The 22396-nt window shown below is 43.2% G+C and overlaps 1 protein-coding gene across 3 annotated transcripts in view; it reads left to right on the plus strand.

Annotated features, from left to right (window-relative positions):
• Positions 1-447: 447 nt before the first annotated feature.
• Positions 448-22396, plus strand: part of bcl2l1 (BCL2 like 1) — a 39257-nt gene continuing 17308 nt past the window's right edge. The window contains exons 1-2 of one of the 3 annotated variants that reach the window (XM_031728775.2): positions 448-734; positions 9040-9817. In XM_031728775.2, coding sequence (XP_031584635.1) covers positions 9263-9817 — 555 coding nt within the window. In that variant the 5' untranslated portion in view covers positions 448-734; positions 9040-9262. Of the gene's footprint in view, positions 735-5744; positions 5897-5951; positions 6416-9039; positions 9818-22396 lie in introns of those variants that run through there. The other 2 variants (XM_031728778.2, XM_031728776.2) reach the window with 2 other exon arrangements.

The raw sequence follows: 22396 nt of genomic DNA on the forward strand, positions 1-22396 counted from the left end.
TGACATGACCAAATAAAGCCAATTTAAACTCTAAATGTTTTAAAATGTAGAAGCGTGTGGGTATATCAAGATGTCCACAGGGTGGCACTGCAATCAAACTGGTAGTCACCTTGAAGCGTGCTAGGGTTTGGGGTAACAAAGGTTACTATGGAGACCTCACGTCTTTTGTTATCTAAAGTGTAAAGATGCCAAACAGCTGCTACTTGGGCCCTTTTATGAAAAAAAAACAAAAACAAAGTAAAAAGAAATAAACCTTAAAGTTAATATGTAAACGATGAAGTGTGTGTCATAGTTGCCATTAATGGTCGACTTAAATAATTTATGTCTGTGTGTCAGATGTGACGCTTCAGCAATACAACTAGCGCACTTTTAGCAAGTTAGCGCTAATATTAGCCGGCTAGCGTTAGCTGGGGCTTCATACAAGCTAGCTTTGGCTAGCCCGTAGTTCACGCTGGGAAACAACCCGAAAATCTCAGCGACACTGGCACAGCTCCGTTAATGCATTTGTGGCGGAGTGTTGACGTTAGAAAAAAGCAATGATCCCGCTAGTTGCAGTGAGGCTTGACTGGCACCGGTTGGTTACGTAGAAAGCGTAGCTGTGGGCGGATCTGCGGTAACCAGTAGCTGAGCTAGACCTCCTCCGCAAGACGGGCCAGCAATGACGGATAGGGTTGATCCAGCCGGGGTTTGGATTGTGAGCCACCAGACATGATTATATGAAGACCACCCTACAAGTAAGAGTTTCTGCTCGATGTACAAGTGTAATTCTGATCCCTGTGCTGATGGCGTCGGTGAAATAACGTGAGGAGGAATGGCAGAGGGTGGATTTTCCTATCTGAATCCTGCGAGAGGAAAGAGGTCGACAGATTAGGGAAAAAACGCGCAGCGATACTTTCGTTCCCTCCCCAAAGCTTTCGGGGTCAAAATGTAATTCTGCTTTGTGCAAACTATAAGTGTTCATTGTAGTAAAAGGTTTTGCCTCGGAAAATGTATGTTTTTCAATCTTGCAGTCTGCGAATGTGCGACTACATGTATATGACAGTGACAGCCATGTTCACAAGCTGACTACAGCCGCGTTAGTACAGGCGGAGCAGTCTCTGTCATAATGGCTTACTTAGGAATTTTAGTGTTGCAATGCTAATTGCGGGGGTGGTGTCGTCTATAGAGATTGAAAATGTGACGTCATTGAGGGGTAAAACCGCAAAGGATTGTGGGAACCCAAGGCAAGAGGTACTAGCGCACGCAGGCTTTCAATTGAAATAAGTTACACAGCGATAAAAAGAAACAAAAAATGCCAAGAACCTGTTGTATTATTAACTGCACAAGCCGGGAGAACGACAGCCGCGTGAAGTCGACGGGAAATGCGTTTGGTTTTTATCGGATTCCGGCGTGGAAGAGAAATTCTCCAAGCCATGTCTCCGAAGTCACGAAGAGGCGACGGATGGCCTGGATTGCCGCTATCAGAAGACCTAATATAACGTTCGAAAACACTCCACCTCACATGTTAGTCTGCTCCAAGCATTTCCACAACGGTAAGTGTTTTGTGGTATTTAATACGTCTTATATGGCGCTGAACAGAAATCATCACGCTATGCTCCTTTGTTTATTGTGGCTCTGTGTAATGTTTGCTGTATTTTGTAGGCAAACCAGCCTACGAAATGCTGGAATGCGATCCAGACTGGGCACCCTCTCTCAAACTGGGCCACACAGAAGTTAAAGCTTCTACCACTGCTAGATTTGATCGGTTAAAACAGAGATCGAAATCAAAACAGCCACGAAAAGGCCCGCGCGTTCCTCTGGGGCAGAGACAGCTCATGCAGGTGAAATCCATCCAGGTAAAATTGTCAATGTACATAAATAAATACCACTTTTTCCACATTAAGCACTGTCTTATTTTTGCACTTTCAATGATCTTGTCTTTGTCTGTGTGCATGTATGTCTTTCAGCACCAGTCACTACGGAAACTATAGCTGAGAGCCAACCACAGCAGATAAATCCAAAGCACGAGGATGAAGATCTGCAGGAGTGTAAAATGTGTTCTCAAAGGTTACAAGAAATAGCACACCTTCAAGAAGAAAACCTAGTGTTAAAAAAAAAAGAACTGTCCAAAAGAAATTAGACATGGAATTCTTGAAAGACGAGAACTCTAAAGTTAAATTCTACACAGGGCTGCCTTCTTTTGCTTTACTAATGGGGTGCTACAACAAATCAGCCCGAGCTTGCCAGACACTGACAGGAAAATTTCCCAGTTTCAGATGCTCTTGCTAACTCTCATGCGTTTAAGACTCAACCTTCCGATTGCACATATTGCACACCTCTTTGATATTAGCCGGACAACCACTTCCACTGTGTTTAACATTACTGTAAATGTGTTGTACGCTCACCTGAGTCCATTGGTGCACTGGCCTGGAAGACATTGCATACAGGCCAGTATGCCACACCAGTATGTAGAGATGTTTGGTGACGGGTGACAGTTATTATTGACTGTTTTGAACTGTTCATAGAGAGGGCACAAAATTTACGTGCCATGGCGGAGACATATTCAACATACAAAAGTAGACACACAATGAAATATCTCATTGGGATCACACCACAGGGGACCATCTCTTTCATTTCTAAAGGATGGGAGGGCATACAAGTGATAAACGAATAGCGGAAACTTCTGGCTTTTACAGAAGCTTTCACCCGGGGACATAGTGCTCGCAGACCGGGTTTTGATATCAGGGAAAGTGTTGCCTTAATGGGTGCCACTTTAAAAATTCCAGCATTTACACGGGTCGCAGTCAGCTACAAGCAAAAGATGTGGAGGACACACGAAAACTGGCACATGTCAGGATCCATGTTGAACGTGTTATAGGCTGTCTCACGGTCCAAGTACACTATCCTAAACGACACCATCCGTCTAGGTTTTGTGGTGCCATGCGAAGGTGAGAACATGACTTTGCTGGATAAGATAGTTGCTGTATCATGTGCGCTCACAAACATGTGCCCAAGTGTTGTTGTAAAGCAAGCAAGTGATGAATAACTGTTTTCCAATTTGGTCTTGTTTTGTTGTGCAGCTATGTTTTTAACAAAATGAAATAATAATGCACAACGGTATATTATTTTGCCTTTGTCCTGTAAGCTTCGATAGTAACATGTAAAACTTGTCAGTTATAAATAAAGACAGTCCTGATGAATGACTTGTGCAACACTTACTTTATTTGTATTGGTTCTGACACTGTATATTAGTACAGTCTGAAAAGAAAGATTGCGTATGGACATAAAGAGATAATAATTTACAGCACAGCTGTAAAGTGCAGTGGTGTGAGACACATTTATTGCAATTTTAACACGTTATAATAATTCACTGTGCGTAACAGAACAACAGATAACAAACCATAAAGTGCAGAGTACAGGAAGATGTGTCCACCTTAATGTGACACTAAACATGAAATCACAAGAAAGTCCTTCAATATAAGAGTTGTCTCAGAATGTGTGTAACTGAAATACTTTGATTAGTTTTCTATGCAAGCTTTTGTCTTTCTTTTTTTTTTTGTCACGGTGACATCCATGTAATGTGGCCCTTGTGAAACACTGGTTTCTGGATCACTGTAGTGATTGGCCAAGAGCTCAGGCATCACAACTTTGTAGAAAAATCCTGAGCGACAGGCAACATTTTAGTCCACAAGTCTATATCTGGCATCACACGTGTAACAACACAAGCTTTTGTTGTCCACACAACAATGTCACAAAAGTGTGACTTTGTAACATAGATCTGTGTTTGTACCTGCTTGTAGTAAATGTGTGTCTTTTTCAACTCAACCCTTCCATCTTTTAACCCCAAACAAAACCTGTCATCTTCACAGGCCTGCAGGAGGTTGTTGTTGCGGTGTTTATATGGGCACTTAATTTCCACACATCCTTCACCACAACATTCACATTTTACGAGCGCATCAGGGGTGGCACCTAATTCTGGGAATGCGGGGTTGATTATGAAACCACACTTATCAACTTTAAGTTCTCTATGCTGCACCTTTCCCTGTGAGGTGTACCACTCGCGTGCTGTGTTTTCATTGTCTCTTCCCCACTTGAATTGTTGCGGTTCTTGGTTGGAGAGCTGATGTGACAGTTTTTGTGGGTAGCACACTTTCTTTACAGTTGACAACGCAGGACTGGCAGTGGAGGTGGACACAACCGCATGTATGTTTGACGCAGTGATTCTTCCTGCTCGTGCTGTGTGCCAAAGGTCACATTTGTGCTGCTCCCTGGTTTTCTCCTCCAGTGCCTCTGCCTCAGCCTTTGAGACAACGACACAGTGCTTCAGACGTTCACAGTGCTGCAGAAGGACAGATAGCTGACAGCCCTTCAACTGTGGGTCAAAGATGCGTAGCAGTGATTTGGGGAGGACACGAGGCTGGACAGGGTCAGCATATAGGTGGCAGAAGTCCTCCATAACAGCGCATAGGCCTGACCGGTTTTCATGCATGAGATCTGTGAGAGACTTTAAATCGGCCAGTGTGCGCACTTGTAGTGAGCTGCCACCAGTGCGAGTCCGGATTTTGGGTTTAGGAGAACAGTCACTTTGTCCAGCACTACATGATTGGTCGAGTGCCCTTTTTCTTGCTGCACTGGTGGTGTAGTCAATTGTGTGGCCTGGTACTCCTTGCACTCTCTTGATGTTGGAGGGCATAATCCAGTAAGCTTTGACATCTGTCGGCGTGATATTACCTCGTAGACGCACAGTAGTGTCAACTTTGTAAAGGAGAGCCGCTACATGCACACACTTCTCTGCCACACCAGCCATGCATGTGCAATGTGCACTTTCAACGTCCCCATTAGATTGCAGAATAACCCAGGGCTGAAGAGGCTTTTGGCTGAGGCGCATGGAGTGATTTACCTGAAACAGTCAATGCAGAAAAACATGTTTGTGAGGACAGAATGTACAGTAAATGTGTAGCTTTGCATAAATGGTAAATTGTCCTGGCAGAATATTGCGTGATCGCTTCTGTTATTACCATGGTACATAGACAACAACATATACTTTTATTCACAGGATATATGACAGATTTTTGTCTCAGTGATTGCCCAGTACGATTACAGCATACAATATTATTATCACTGCTACATTTCTGTAATGCATACCATATATTCTTTGCACTACTAATTAATTACCGTGAGCTAAAAGGTCCTATTTATAAACGGTTCACGAATGTGTATTTATGAAGACGATTTGTGAGACGGGTAAACTTACCGTTGTGCGCACGATGGTCTTGTGCTCAACACGGTGCATTTCAGGTCCTGTACCCATCCGTCCGTGAACTGCACCTGGGCCTGTTGCAGTGACCTGAAGTTACTAAAACTTCATGAGTGTATGCACTCACTCCAAGAACCATGTAATTATAAATCTGAGCGTGGTTAAAGTTGGGCAGCACGCTGATGTCTTTTGTCCAGTCTGTGTGCTCGTAAGGGTCTAACCCTTTCACTCCTTTGATTTTTTCCAAGTACCTTTTCTTTGCCTTTTCCTCGAGTCTGTCTTTGTACGGACCGGCATTGTTCTCCTTCGTTTTGTACATTATTTTTTGGTGAGAAAAGAAAAAGCAAGACGGTATTGGAACGTGAGAAAAAACGTTTTGCGGTGCTGCAAATGCTTGCATTTGATGCGGTAATTTAAATGTCCTGCCTTCACCTCCCGGCATGCAATGCGCGAAAGTCACGTGGTCTGTCAATCTCTATATAAAGCAGGGTGTTGTCGCAAAGTGGCATTTTTCTAACGAGATGCGATTAAAGGTCTTGGAATGGAATTGTGTTGCGTTCAAGGGATCCCCTACAGTTTTCATTAGAAATATCAAAATGTGTGTGGAATACAGAGACAGAGTGGAGTTTATTTAAACTACGGTGAAAACCGGTACTTCAGGTTTGTTATGTATATGTAATTTATTGTGCTAAACGCGTTAAGGCAGATACATTGTGAATAACCGGTGACAGTGCAAAGAAACGTCCCTTTCAATTGAATCGAATTGAAAAATGTAATAAATTGCATCGATCTTTCTAACGAGTTGTTAGCTGTTAAATTTTAAAATATCTAACGCTTGAATTATCTCTAAGAGGTTACTGGAGCGAGTAATATCATATATGTACTGTTTTTAAGTCGTGCACGTACGAGAATTTTCGACACGATCGTGAACGAGGCATCCATAAAAGCGTCGGTGTTACGCAATCGGGGGGGAGGGCTGTCCATGCAAAGAGAGGAGGGGGACGTAGGAGGATACGTGCAAATACAGTCCTGAGCACAAAGTACCTATCTTGTGTTCTGACAGCTTTTGTACACGTAAAGCGACAGACGGGGTTGTCTGACAGATTCGGGACGTTTTCACCGAGAGGATCCGTGTACGGAGAAAAGCACTCCCCCCGGGTTTGATATCAAGAGTTGCTGGTAAGACACTCGGGAATGATCTTTAATCCTTATATTTATATCTTTGACGGTGTTAAAACGCCACTTAATAATAAAAAATTAAATATACATCAATATCCTGACGGTGGGGGAGCTGACACAAGCTTTAAGTGCGCCACCAGAGGGAGTAGCATGTTTCAACACTGCTCTGGCTGGTTAATGTGTAAAAGGACAGTTTAAATTCCACCGTAAAAAACATCAGCAGAGACTCCAGTTTAAGTGAACCAAGTTAATGTTTGAGTTAATGTCGCGTTCAGGCGCTACATTTGGTCGCGATTCGCTGGTATTCCTTCAGGAGCTGTGTGGTGTTTACATCAGTGCTGGCCCATTAAAACCCGAGCCACGTGTAGGTAGCTGGGGACCATGTGGCCATTGTAAACACTGCTGCCTTGTGGGTCTTTATGTGCTGTAACGGTCTCTTTCTGTTACTTTTACCACCCAAATGCGGACTAAGTAGTCAGCTGGGTGTATTTGAGTGAGTTTTTTTGTCGGGGGGGCAGTTTGCTTCTGCCATAGCTCGGAGCCAGCTGACACTGTATCGTGCTTCTATTGTGCTGTTAGGAATATATTGTATTATGTAATGTCACCAGCGCTATTTGCATGGAACTCCCTCCCAGCGGTCGGGCACCCTGATTATTAGGTTCCGCCACGTATCAACGTAAATGTCAGTATTGCTACAGGAAAGGTCAGGCTCCCTCACGATAAGCAGACAGTTTGGGATCACCGGCGGGTCACATCCCTCCCACGTCTTTTTGTGTGTACCAGTGAGTATGGTATGGTGACAGCACATTACAGAAGGGGCTGGGCAGTCAACTGCTCTCACAGAGTCTTTGTTTCAGGGACCTAAACTCAATTTAGAGGCTTCAGGAAGGGAACGGAAATGATTAATAAAGCAGTTCGTATTACTGAACATCGCTAACGTTATTAGGCTGCTGTCAGGGATGTGAAAATAATAACTGAGGGTGCAGGAGCTTTTCTCCACAGACTTTCTTGTTCACATATGAATTGTGATTTATTTATTTACTTCTGTTAATATAACCTGACAAAAAAGCTGATATATATCCTTGTCAGGCTGTATTTCCCACAACCCAAATTACATGTTTTTATTTGGAACAACTCCAGATATATTCAAATTTCTGTTATACATGTGAATAATAAAACATCCATTAGTCACATTATTGTTGCTGGAAACATTAAAAAATCGGTTTTGCCTAAAATGTTAACTGGAAAACATTTGATTTGATAGAACCAGATGTTGATTTCATCCTAACTATGGACGTTCTAAGCATATTAAGCTGCTTCTTCTTTATTGTTTTTTTTTTGGGGGGGGGATGTTACTCTTTGTTATGGTTGATACTAATGTTTAAAATAAAAATTTGGCTGATAGCTAATACAGATATTTTGTTGTTGTTATTGTAATTTTGTTCTTGCATTTTGCTCCAGAAACACAAATTAATTTATCTTAATTTTTAAACTTAACGTTAACATAAAAAAAACAACAACAACAAAACGCATATTTTAAGGTTTGTCAGCTAAAGATAAGTATCGATATTGATATCTGTGAACTGATATGAGTCAACAAGGCCAATTCAAATATGAATCTGATCTGTGGGTGCGTACCTGTTCGGTATGCTGACCTTTCTCCTCGGTGGTAGTTCACATGTTTTAAACATTTCTTCGCTGACAAAGTTACCAAACATGTGTTTGACCTGTGCGTGACCTATCTGAGCAGAATGTTTGAAGTAACAGCAGTCTGATACATCACTGGTTAAAAGGACCAAATTACTCAGGTTATTGCTGCATGTGTTTGCTAATAGATTTCCAGAATTTGAGTTCAGAGGAAGTTCGTGACATTTTGTATATTTAACAACACTCAGGCTGTTTTTAGTCAGCCGCTGAAACATAAACTTAAGTTAACTTGATGAGAACAAACCTGCTAGCTGAGAGTGGCAGCACAGCATCTCCTATACAGTTTTTATTACCACTTTTTATTTTGCAGTTCAACACTGTCACCACACGTTCATGCTAAAGCTGTCAGACGGGCCCATAATGCAAGCTCATATATATGCGTCGTTAATACTTCTGCAACCTCCAACGCCAGTAATGAGGAGGAGGCTGGAAATATGACAGAGTCAGTTTTGTGTGGAGATTTAAGGGCACGTGTGTGAGCGAGAGAATAACGGAGTGAAAGCTTCCCTCAGAGGTCAGAGGTCACTGATTAGGATGTCTATGTGGAGCTTCAAGCCAGGCTGTCTTCACCTTCCTCACGCCTCCTTTCACTTTGTCTCTCTCTTTCTCTCTCTGACACACAAACACACACACGCGCGTGTGTACACACACATTCTCTCTGCTGTCGTCTCATTAATATCATCCCATCTGCTTCATATGTAACAGCCCAATTAGAGAGACGCACTTTGACCCTACCTGTCCAAATTTAATTTGAAGGTTCACAGTCGTCCCTACGCTCTCCACTCTCCTTATACAGTCTCTCTCTCACACACACACACACACACACACACACACACACACACACACACACACACACACACACACATCCTGGATATAAGCAATCCAGACTTTGACCTTTCATCGTTGTGTCTCTGCAGGGCCTGAGCCGTGCAGCCTTGTGTAGGTTTGGTTTTCACCCCCCAAGTGTCCCGTGGATATCAGCTGACCATGGTGGTCTGAACAGAGAAAACGGGAGGAAAAGAAAAAGCCTGGCGCAGTGTGTGTACACTCTAACACAGCGAAGCTTGACCACAAGCGGAGCAGAGAGAAGAGCCGGAGCAAAGAGGAGGGGAAAACAAAAAAAGCACATTTAAATACAAAATGTCTCAAAACAGAGAACTGGTGCTTTTCTACATAAGGTATAAACTCTCCCAGAGAAACTATCCTCTCAACCACATAGTACTCAACGAGCCTTTGAACAGGACTGATGGGGGGGCGGCGGGGTTGGATGAGGAACAGCGAATAGACACACACGCCAATGGGACTTTTAATGGCACGAGTCCCGGGACCCCTCCGGCATCCCCGCAGCGGCAGCAGCAGCCGCCATCAACGACGGACCTCGACGCAGTGAAGGAGGCGCTCCGGGACACGGCCAATGAGTTCGAGCTGCGATACGCTCGTGCCTTCAGCGACCTTCACAGCCAGCTGCACATCACGCCGGCCACGGCCTACCAAAGCTTTGAGAACGTGATGGACGAGGTGTTCCGGGACGGCGTCAACTGGGGCCGCATCGTAGGGCTTTTTGCGTTCGGCGGGGCACTGTGTGTCGAGTGCGTCGAGAAGGAGATGAGCCCCTTGGTGGGCAGGATCGTAGAGTGGATGACCGTCTACCTAGACAACCACATTCAGCCCTGGATCCAGAGCCAAGGAGGATGGGTGAGTCACACACACAGAAGCGCACACGCCGTTTGCTTGTATAGCCTCTTTCATAAAAGGGCTCTTTAACATTGCGGCCTCTAATTACACAGGCAAGGTAAGCTCAGGTCGCCAGCATGGAAAATTTCCTTGCTGCCACTTTTACTATGCACCCACAGCTGGCAGCAGTCAGGTGGAAAATAAGTTTAAAACCTGCCCTTACTTTTCCCATCTACTTCTGGAAGTGCGCCTGCTTTTGTTGCTATAGTGATAGCGGTGTTTTTGATCATATGTGCCGTTTCCCTGTCAAGAGCAGATTTGCTCCATTGTGTTAGTTGTGAGGCTTTCCTGCCTGCGTGGCTTGACCTCTAGAGGATCGTTTTTTGTGTCTCGGTAATCTAACAAGTCGACATGAGACAGAGGCTGGCTCCATAACCCGCCAAGAAGAGACTTGAGATTAGATGTGATGAAGATGGAAATTGGAACACATCTGGCTTCAAGAAACATTTGTCTTTAAAAGCAGTAAAAACAAGAGTGCCTGTGTGGTCAGCAGCTAGTTCAGCTGTTCTCTAATTGATCAGCATCACGCTGTTCAATGAGCTGAATCGAAGTGGGAGCTTAACAACCTAAATCAGGGTTCTGGGAGTCTCCTGCAGCCTGCCTGGGGATCGAAGTTCTGTCATCACAGGGCAGGATAAAGTCCAGGGCTTTTACAGATAGCCCTTTGTTTTGCTCTGGTCAGTTGATCGCCTCTGTGCTTTGTTTTTTTGTTTTCTTTTTCCTTCTTCCACTCTGATCATTTTATCTGTGCAGTTTTTTTTCTTCAGTTGTCTTTCACCGAGGCAGCTGCATACAGATGAAAGCTCAGGGTTTTTTTTCCCCCTCCTCCTCGGGTTAGTTTTAAAGTCAGCCACACTGGTACGGACAGTACCAGTGTGTGTTTGTGTGTGCTTGTGCACACTTTGAGGACAGATAAGGTCAGCTCTTTCCCTTTGTCCCAGCTATTTGATGGTATGTAATAGAGCAGGAGAAGAGGGGCTGGTTATATTTATACCAGCGCTCTATAACACCAGGTCGAAGGTCGACTCTATAAAAACCAACATCCCTGTGGCTGAAAAGCTTCCAAAAAAAACAACATGAAAGATCATTGCTCTGCTGTTTATACTGTAGATGTTAAAATATGCATTTCTTTCACCACCTTACCAAGTGGTGTCAGGTTATGGAAGCAACTGACAAGGATCTGATTCGTAAGAGCAAAGCTTTGCTACTTTTAAATGCTAATAATGCATTTACTTGACTATCTGCTGAGATATCTAATGACAAAGCACCTGTAGGTCTGAGCTCAAAATGACACCTTTTTTTGTTTTGTTTTTGTTTGTAGCCACGTGGTGTGGCACAATATCTCATTAGCTTCTAGATGGAGTGCTATGAAGTTTTCCACACTCAATTCTTGTTCCCTGTCAGACTGAACTGCTATAATGTCGCAATATCCGATTTTGTTTGACAGTTATTATAGCCAAACTCAGTCATGGAAACATTAATGTTCTTGTATCTATAGCTAAATGTCACAGTAACCACTTGGACATTAGTTAATGACTACTGTCTCCTAAACTTGTACAACCTCTAAGTGTGATCACTATTAATAACTGCTTTTCTCCAAATATGTAAACAAGTGTTAGTGGCTACTCGGTACCTGTTAGATGTTTATGGTGACGATAGATGAGCTGAGAGCTTACAGGTTAATCTGATGCTTCATCTGATTTTCACATTCTGACCACAAATGGATGTTTTCAGTGTTGTCATCACAGTCTTATCAACACATATGTCATGATCTCCATGATCTCATAGTCGAAATGATCCAGGCACCCCACGCTCACACTCTCAAACACAAAGGCATTTTGCTTAGCAACAAGTTAGACTAATTAGTTAAGATGCTGAAGATAGAAGCTTGCGGTTAGTGGCCTGCATGTCAGTGTAACCTAGACTCGGAGATATGAATGACTTCATCTGAAATGTTCAATGGATATCGTCTGCCAGCACGGTTTCACTTCTGCCTGATGTTGAGCACATGATGCCACTTCCTTCCCTCTGCCCCCCCCCCAAATCTTCCATTTCTATAAGTCACTTTAATAATGGTAACTCCACTGGCTCGTTTAAGGGGAAGAAGAGCTGCTTATGACATGTGTCCTGTGTAAGTTGCTCGTGAGCTGACACACTTTGAGTCGAGGTATTCATACTAAAACAAACTTCAGGAGGTGGTTTACCACTGCAGTTCTATCTTTTGTGCCTCCCCCCTCCCTTTGTCACAGTGTCATTGCCTTCTTTTTGTGGGTTTGTCTGTTCAAAGACAGCCTACACTTTCCCTGAAACGCACCAGAGTCTCTGAGTAAAACCCACACGAGACTTTGTTGTTGTTCTTTTTTTTTTTCGGTCTTTCATTTCCCTCTTTTCTTCCTTTCCTCCCCTGACGCCTCCTCACAGGGATGAAGCACAAAACCGTTGGCAGATGTGGGCATAGCTGTGAGGCAGGTGTGCCTTTAGTGTTAGCTGATGAAATATTAGTCCGCCCTAAGCAGCAGCAAGGTCACTGTCTCTGTTTCACTCAGCAATCAGTCTGTCTCATCATCTTATTATTGCAAGTTTTTACTGTTTGGGAAGAACCGAACGGCTCAGGGTAGTTTCCCAAAAGTTGGGAATTTACAGCAGGTTTTAAAGCTTCAGAAACAGTCTCGTATTCATAAGACTAAACACTTATTATCAAAGCAGCTTGTTTTCCAGTAGTACTGTGCAGAAATGCAGCACAGTTTTATGGATGGTCTATGATTTACACAGTTAGATTGTTTCAGTTTTTTTCCAAGAAAAATACTCATGACTTAAATATCAGTAGTGCTACTACAAAGAAAGTTCAGTATAGCCTGTCTCTTATCAGTGATAAGGGTTTTTTTTTTATCACCCAAGATTTCTTTATCAGGCTACGTATGCACTCCCATGAAAGGGGATTTCTGATCAGTCGTTGGACTCTTCTGCATAAAATACATTAAACGCCAGCTAATTCAGACGGGTGACAGAGAGCTGTTAAGCAGGGTTTTTACTGCATATAAAAATTTTGTGACAACAAACCCAGGAGTGTTTTAAAGTAAAGTATTGTCAATTTCAAGTTGGATTTTAGTCACTCAAGCTTTAATGCTTTTTTTCAATCCATCTATGTAATGTCCAGTTTTGTGCTACGTTAGGTAACACAAGTTATGTGCAGACTAATCATGGCTATGACCACAGACACCGTGTCAAGCCCATTTTGAGCAGGACAAACCAAGTTGGTGTGCAAAGGAGGGTAGCTCTCAGAAAATTGTAAAACCACAAGTTAATATATAAACCTGACACATTTTGAAATAAATGAGATGTCACACATGTGAAAATTAAACACTCCACCATCATTAGAGAGAAATCTTGGCAAGAATTGTTCTTTTTGCTTAAAAAAGTGAATAAATAAAATAATGATATCTTCAGCTTTGGTTCTGAGAAATAAGAAGTAGTAATTTTATAGACTGAAGTGTGAGAATCTGAATCGCTGCTTTTTAAAACATTGATTGCAAAGAAAACGTGCGACATTGTTTTGACCTGGTGGAATCAGCCGAGGTGCCAGTTTAAATATTGTAAAGTGAATGGTGTTTTGATCAAGTGTCGCTGTCATAAAAGCTGATAAAGCCTCAGCCTAAATGATCCCGCTGGAGCTTATTTTGGAGCCTCCTCTGTCCAGGACGCCGCGATATTTAATGGTAGCTCGGCGTGCGAGATAAATCCGTTCAGCCACAGCTTGTGGTTTTTAAAGAACAACAGGAGCAGAGCCATATATTGTCTGATAATAAACCTCCTTGGCAGACAGCAGCAGTAGAGACAGTGCTATCGACCTAATAATGCTGTTTCCAGCAGAGCAGGCAGTGGCAGTGATTACTCAGTGGAGATTGAGCCGCCTCAGGGTGGGGGTACAGGGTTATTACCAATTATAGATGAATAATATCTCAACCTGCTACTGGGGGAAACAATGTTTTTTTTTTTTTTTCTTTCTTTTTTTTCCCTCTCTGACAGACTAATAAAGCCTAAACTCATTTAGAAGAACCATGCTGCCACAGTCTGGGGATGCTTGGCTGGAGCTGGATGGGTCGGGTGGGGGTGTATGCAGAGAAACTAAGGAAACAGAAAAAAAAAGGAGCCCATTAGTCCAGTTGTTGTGCTTTGTACTTTTGACGTTTTTGCTAAGGTCAAGGAAAAGTTAACTATAAGAAAAATGAGCAGTGAAATCCTTACTTCAGCTTTGCTTTTGCTTTTTTTAATCACATCAGCCACGTATGGCTGTGTACACTATATGCCACGTTTTTCACTCGCACTTAAATGAAAGTGTGGCTTTTCTTATTGTGAACAAACCTCATCAGATCCTGCTAACAAGAACCTAGTTTGTATCTCCAGCCTGATGTAACGTGTAACCTCAGTGTTGTAAACCTCTGTAATTGGATAAAAACAGTTATACACTGTTACAATTCTTACAGTTACTGTAGAAGTTTTTTGCCACAAATGTGTAGTATTACATTCAGTATATTACTCCCTCCACAATGAGCTGATGGTAGGTGACTTTTGAAACGTCAGCACCCATTTGTTTTAAAAAATTTTCTGGCAGCTACGTATTCACTTATTTTAAGCAGCACAAAGAAAGCAGAAAAAACAAAAACAAACAGAACATAAAAGAAAATGTAATAAAATGTCGACCTTTGGAAGCAAACGACAGATAATAAACTGCATGCTTTATGACAAAAAACTATTCTGAACTATCTCTTTTCTCAATTTTCTGTCAGAGCTGCCCGAAATATTCAGAAAAGGTCCTCAAGTAATTTCAGTCAGCTTTTCTTTGTCCTGAAGTGTTTATGTAATTATTTCTAGTTGTAGGGTTAGAATTCTTTTTCTTTTAATTTTTTAAACAATGCTATTAGATTTTTGGCACTAAAACAAACAAACTGACTTTCTTACAGTTTGTTTGTTATTATAAAAGTGGCCTTCTGAATACAAAAGCAGAAATAGCTGGGAGTTACAAGAAGGATATTCCTGTGCAGAAGTTCCTCTGTACGTGGTGGGATTGTCCCGAAACCTACAGACAGTCAAGACGTTGTTGTGTTTTTTTTCTTTTTTCGACCTCTTCATGAGAGATTGTTAATCACACACACACTGTGTTGATGTATGTGATTATGAATGTAGGCTGTTGTAGAGTGGTTAGATACCGAGGCTGTAATTAAGTGTCCACAGAAGGTAAGCGCATTGACTTGTTTTGACTAGGGAAACACCTGAGTTGCCTTTGTGCTGCTCTCTCCTCTGCAGACTTACTTAACCCTCGGTCTCTCTCTCTGTAATTAACATGCACATAGGATATGCAGTTAGATCCACAGAGTCGTCTGTCAGACTGTCCTAATGTAGTGGAGCAGGAAATCGCACCCTTGGGACCTAAGCTGGCTGCTTCAAAACACCCCAACCTCTCATCCACCCCCACCACCACCCCCCCTTCCAACCTTGAGTACCTATACTCTCCCTCTGTTTCCCTCCTGTGTCCTTCGTTCTCCTTTAAATGCACAGCTCCTTACGACAATTGATTTTATTTTTTTTTTTGTGCCATATTTTTCAATCTGTGCCCTTCCTCCCCTTTTTGTCCTCCTTTTCACTCCTTTCTCTCCTCCTCGTCACCCAGCTACGTCCAGTCCAAAGACCACAGCAGCTAAACATGTTACAGCTCGCACGTTGCCGCAAACCTTGTCAATCTCGCCATTAACCCTGCGCACCCGTGTTCCGGTGCTCTTCCTCCACATCACCCGTAACATCATCATCAACACTATCGATTCCCTCCCACTTGATCCCGACTCACTCCCACCCCCTCCCACGCAGCTGCCACCATCCCTTCATCTTCCTTCTTCTTTAACATCTCCCTCCACATCATCCTCCTCCTCCTCTCCGCTTTATCACTATGGCTCACATGCGGCCAATTAAGAGACACGTTTTAATATTTTTGTGACGCTTTCTTTGTTTTTTGCATTAAGGACGACGTTCTGCTCACGAAGCAAAGTTTCCAGGGACTGATAGGGTGTTTGTTTGTAAGCACACGTGTAGCGTGGGTGGTTGTTGCCTCATATATCGTATCGTTTTTATTGTATGGTGGCGCACTGCAGAGGGGAGGGGACGGCGCCAAGTCAGACTGGTCATGTGACTACCTCAGACAAAGGACCTGTGGCCACATAGACACAAACACAGAGGAAAATGGGCTTTACTGGCTTTTTAGTTGCACCCACAGGTGCGGCGTGGCATCGCAGACAAAGCCTGCGCTGATATGAAAGCAACTTTGTCATTGTCACATTCTTTGACTTGTGACACACACAGACACCCACCCCACCCCCTTGTTTTTTTTTTTTGCCCTGGATCAATAGCGGGCACTTTTGTTCGACCGGCATCAATAACTGGCTTTTTGCAGTGGGCGGCTCTATGCAGATTGATCTCTGAATGTAGCTGCTCACCCGTGGACATGTCTCTATTGTTTCTGTGTGCATACGTTAAAGCTCGCGCATTAGTTTTTCATGATCTGTGACACTGGACGTGTGTGTTAGCCCGCGTGCTCGTAGTCAATGGTGGGTGTCAGAATCACAGCTTGAGGATGGCAGCAAACAGATTGTATGATTCAGGCGCCACCAGCTCCATGACAGGAACATCAGACAGGGACCAGTTGTGTGTTTTTTAAAGTTGTCTGGCGCTTTTGTTTGTGTGTGTGTGTGAAGTGGGGGGTGGGGGGGTGGGGGGGGTGGTTCTACTTGAAGAAAAAGGACATGGAGGAGCTATTCTTGTGTTGTTGTGGTAGCCATGTTTGGGAGGGGGGGCGAAAAGCAAAATGATTTTGGTCAGTAATTGAAATCTGGATGATTTTATATCTAATCTTACATTTTAGAGCACAATGGGGGAGCCAAAGCCAACAATCAGCCAACACCCCAGTCAGGCGGGCAGCTGGTAATAAACACTCCCCGGGTTCAACTATGGAAAGACTTTTACTTCCTCTAGAAGTTTCTTGTTGACCAAAGACTCTTTTTCATCAGCTTAAAATGTGAGATTCACAAAAAGAACTTCATACGAGAAACAAATCATTCAAAAAGTCATCTTTTATGGACGTTTTCTTGCTTTGTTATTGTTTAAATCCAAACCTGGGCTGTACCATTGCTAAGGCTTATTGTGTTAACTATTGTGTCTGAGTATTGATGGATAGTTACCCGAGTTTGTGGAAGAGTGATAATTTCAGGCTTTCTACTGTGTCATCGTCTAACTAAGGAAAAAGAAAGTATTTGAAAATTCTTCTTTGATTAGTTTTATATACACACACAGTGGCTATTTCATTAGCTACTCCTTGCTAGTACTAAGCCTTCAGAACTGTCTTAATTCTTCATGCAGAGATTCAACAAGGTGCTGAAAACATTGCTCAGATATTTTGCTCAATGCTGACATGCTAGTGCCACAGAGTTCCTGCAGATAGGTGAGCTGCACGTCTTCAATTCCATCACATCCCAGAGGTGCTCAGTAAAGCCTAGAGATGGTTGAGTGGAAAAATCCTGGTAGATCGGGAGTTTCTAAAAAGCTCAGAGCAACCTGCTTTGAACTTCAGTAGATCATCTGGACCATATCTACATCACAGCCCTCAAATTTCCAGAGTCACATTAGCAATCTGCTACCACTGCAGTGGTTGTTTATTGATTTATTCATTTATTTTGCTGGGGAAAAAATCAAAATAGAACAGAAAACCTAGTCGACAGCCACCAATCAAGGACTCTGGTTTAGATTCTTAAAAGCTATGTGATTGGTGGTTTAAGTATTTGCCTTAACAAGCAGTTGAACAGATATACCTAATGAAATGGCTTTATAATAGCTGAAAGAGCTAGTCTTTAAGCAGCTGTGTGTGTGTGTGTGTGTGTGTGTGTGTGTGTGAACATCAGTTGGTCATGTGAAAGATGAGACCTGTGGCCCTGAAGCATCACACACACAGGAAAACACAGCAGTGAGATATCAATACAGGCTCCTAATGAATACACGTGCTGCATCTAGACTGCATCTGATTCTCTTCATCAACGTCTTCTCTCTCTGATTTCAAAACCCAGACTGGTGTCACAGCAGCGAGGCATCTGTGCGTTCCATATCCAGACGCTGTTTATGTACACAGGACGGATATCCAGCTGTGTAATAGATGTGTGTGTGCGTGTGTCTATACTGCCAGCACTCTGCGGCGCGCCTCGCTGTTAGAGCAGTTTTGCCAGACTGGTAGACATCAGACTGCCACTGTAGTGTGTCTCCAACTACCCACGCATCCCCCACCCACCCGAAACGGTGGCAGAATGAAGAAGCATGGACTTGTAGAGAGGCAAATGCAGACAGAGAGAGGAATATGAGGCTTGTGACTCAGCAAGACAAGGATGCGCATGAGATGCATGTAGGTCAATAGGTTAAACAGGCTATGTGGTGCAGTCTGTGTGCACCGTAATGTTTCTACACTTGCACTTTGAGTGCATACGAGCAGAACAGCTGGATGTTTGCAGCGCTCGGTGGAAATGCTACATTCAGTTGCTCTACGTGCTGCTCCACTTCTGAGTGGCTTAGTGGGGAAATCAGGTCACAAGCAAACCCCCCTTCTCCCTACATCTTTCTCTCCAGTCTCCCCTCTCCTGCTGTCTGCTTGCCCCCTCAATTTGTAGGCCACTCTTCATCTTATGTCAAACATATGTATATGAGAGAGAGAGACAGAGAGAGATGCATGGATGTATCTTATGTCTTTACATAGATCTAGTATCTGCCTGCATCCCTCTCTTCTCTGATTGCATTTCAACCCTCACCACTCTCCTCTCTTACTGCCTTTTTCCCATTTCTCCCTCTCTCCGCTCATATCTGTGATGAGATTATGAGGCATATCATGGGATTAGCAAGACTCGTGGCATGTATTAAAGTGGGAGAGCTGAGGGACAGATAGAGAGGGTTGATGACTATTTCATGGTAATGTGGCACCCAATCTCATATAAGGCTAAATGATGATAAAGAGCATCAAGGCCATCGTCATTGTATTCATCACAGGTTTGTTTGAATGGCCTCAGGGGCTTAAAGCAATAAAGACAAAACCATATCTGCATCGGCTCTGAAATATTAAAGAAAAAGGAGGAAAAAAATAAGAGGGAACAAAAACTTGGAGGCTTGGAGATATTCATCTCCAGGTTTCTTTCATGTAGGCAAACTTTCTGAAAGTGAACAGTAAGTGATGGGAAGTGCGGTTTGAAGGAAAGCTGCCTCTGCCACCACTTTCTCCTCTCTCCACATTTTCTCATCATGGGTTTCCCATTTTTCTGTTTCCAGTCATTTTCATCAGCTTTTTTTCCCCCCTGCAGCCTGCTTCACCCTTATTCTTGTGTTCTACTTTCCTTTTCTCTTATTTAGTTCTCTCCCACCCCCTGACTCCCTTTTTTGTCTTTTCGTTCCGTCTCAGTCTGTTACCTCCCTCGATTTCTGTCTCTTCCAGCTCTTCCGGACAGATGGCAGGTCTCGGGGTTACGGTGTGTTGTCTGGGTGGGGTGATGGCCTACAGGGCAGTGGGTTATATCAGCGAAGACATCCTGCCACGCCGTCTTTGCTTCCCTTACATCCTCCTTCTCTGCCTTTACACTCTGCCAACCTTGCGTTCTCTCTGTCAGACGTACACTCAAACGTTCTTGAGTCCTTGGCCTTCCTGTTGGGTCTCAGCAGTGTATACGTACAGTATGTGTATGCGTCTGCTGACAGAATGAGGTTTTGTGGAGAGAGACGGCCCCCAGAGTGGGGCAGGGAACAGATTGGAGTCTGAGCCTCCATGTCCTGACTCATTAATCTCTTCTTTAATTCATGGCCTCACCGCCGGCTCAACACGTGTGCACACATTTACAGACACGCACACACAGTGTCAGCTCCAAGGACCAAAAGGAGAAGGAAAAGTACATACAAGAGAGCTGGCACAAACACCAGCGAGTGTCACGGCTAAAGGGTGCTTTAATGATTTAATTTCCTCATTTTTCTTGCTTGCTTCCCTTTTCTGCTTGGAAATAATCCAGTACATTAACCCCCCCCCAATTTAAACACTGCCACTGATGTCACAGTGCAGCCAAGAACATGAAGTTCAGTCGCTGAATCACTTCAGGAAGCTAAACATCCGTGCAGGTTACTCTCACTCTGGGACTGCTTTGTGTAAGCTGAGCATCTTTTTTCCGTAAGGCAGTGAAGAAAGAGTTTCTCTGTTAAACCTGACTTGCTTCAGAGCCTCGACAGTCAGTTCCTGTCAGCCCATTGTTAAAAATGTTTCATTGCCTCAGAAAACAGAGTAGAGGGGAAACCACATCCAGAGCTGCTTAAGAAATCAAGAACAGCTCCAGCCATATGAAACATCACGATTCGAATGGATGCGCTATTCCTCAGGAATCAGCAAGTGCAGCATATATTTTTCATATTTTCCTCTCACAGTGGGTAAATTTTCACGGTCTTGACTGTTAGCGCGAGAGGTCTGTCTTTTTGGATTTAAATTGATTCCCTATTTCCTTGAATTATGCCTGTACTTTTTAGTATTATCCAGCTTCAGTAGAAACTGTGAGCTTCTGGCACCATCCGTGAACTAAATTCCTAAGATCTAAATGTGTTTGGCTCTACAATAAAGCTTCCTGGTCATGTGGAATTTTTGGCAGCTGACCTGACTCTCTTATTCCTTGAAATGCCTTAGCAATTGTGATAAGGATGAAAACGGGAACGGAAGGCCTTGAGGAGGAGCAGGAACGCATGGTGAGATGATGAAGACATTGATAAGGAGATAGAAACAAGCAGTCACATTGTTGACTTTTTTTTTCCTTAACTGGACACTCATTGCTGAGTATAAAGATTCAAACTGACGGGATAAAAGTAGTATTTGCAATAATAAATGAACAGTCTAATCATATGATGATGATGACGACAGATTAGGACCAAAGTTGGGAGGTTATGCTGAGTTTTAACTATGAGATAATTTTTTATTTTAATAATACTGATACTGAATCAAATTGTAGATTTGTTGAAAGTGACGTAAGCACTGTGTGAAAAAGGACAGCACCCTCACTCTTTTCAATGAGCCACTGTGCTGATGAAGAGGGGTCATAAAGGCAGCAGCCTACGGACTTCAGAAAGAGGGAGATTTTCTGTTTGAGCACTACGCTTCCTTTCGCAGTACAAAACTGTAGCCAACATGCCGTGGATATCGGTGCTTCAGTCTTTCACTGGTGAAATCATTTGCAAGACACGGTGTTATGGGTCCGCTTCCTGATAGGCTCAAATTGTCAGCACACAAAGTGCACATGCCTTGAACTTTAGAGATTTGCCAATACAGAGTACTGATCCAATAACCAGGGTTATTTTGTATTTTTAACTCAGAGGAATAAAAAGTCAAATCTGTTCAGTTTTGTTCATATGACTCCAAATCACAACATTTGCCTCAAGGTGCTTTATATTGTAAGGCAAAGACCCTACAATAATGGGGAGAAAAACCCCAATAATCAGATGACCCCCTATGAGCAGGCACTTGGCGACAGTGGGAAGGAAAACCTCCCTTTTAACAGGAAGAAACCTCCATCAGAACCAGGTTCAGGGAGGGGCAGCAATCTGTCATGATTAATTACGGGGTGAGGGGAGGGAGATGGGACAAAAGACACACTGTGGAAGAGAGCTAGAGATGATCAATAACTACTGATTAAATGCTTAGAGTGTATACACACAGAGAGTGAACAGAGGTGAGTGAGGAAGCATAACTAAGAGGAGGTTCAGGTCACCTGATCCAGCTCTGAGTAGATGCTTTATCAAAAAGGAAAGTTTGAAACCTAATCTTAAAAATAGAGAGATTGTCTTTCTACTGAATCCAAACTGGGTTCCACAGAACAGCATCCTGAAATCTGAAGACTCTGCCTCCCATTCTACTTTTAGAAACTCCAAGAACAGCAAGTAAGATTCTGAGAGCCAAGGGCTCTATTGGCGTTATATGGTACTACAAGGTCTTTAGGATAGGATGGGGCCTGGTTATTCAAGACCTTGTATGTGAGGAGAAGGATTTTAAGTTTCATTCTGAGTTCAACAGGCAGCAAATGAAAAGAGGCCAATATGGGCCAAATCCATTCTCTCTTTCTGCAGTGGAGCGTTTCAGTCATGTCACACTTGGCATCATTATGCTTAACTTTTGCAAACATACAAAGAAAAGCTGTTAGCATCACAGCTGTGAAATCCCTCCAAACTGCTGACCCTTTCCTGTTAGCCTTTTGCATGTAAGCTGTGGTTGTAAGAGTCCACGGACTGGTGCTGACACCCGGCAAAGCGAGCACAGCACAGAGCTGAGAATTGAATTGTTAAGCTAGTTGTCCCTGTAGTTGAGTTAGCTAAATCCATATACCCGATTGGTGCATCCCTTTTTTAAAAAAAAATCATTTGAAATGAGGACCTGGCAGAGGTCGAGCCTCATACCATATCTTTAACCCCTGGTCTGGTCACTGCTGCAAAAGCTGTGGTGAGCAG

The sequence above is a fragment of the Oreochromis aureus genome, linkage group 20 (assembly GCF_013358895.1).
Source record: "Oreochromis aureus strain Israel breed Guangdong linkage group 20, ZZ_aureus, whole genome shotgun sequence".
In the NCBI taxonomy this organism is placed as follows: domain Eukaryota; kingdom Metazoa; phylum Chordata; class Actinopteri; order Cichliformes; family Cichlidae; genus Oreochromis; species Oreochromis aureus.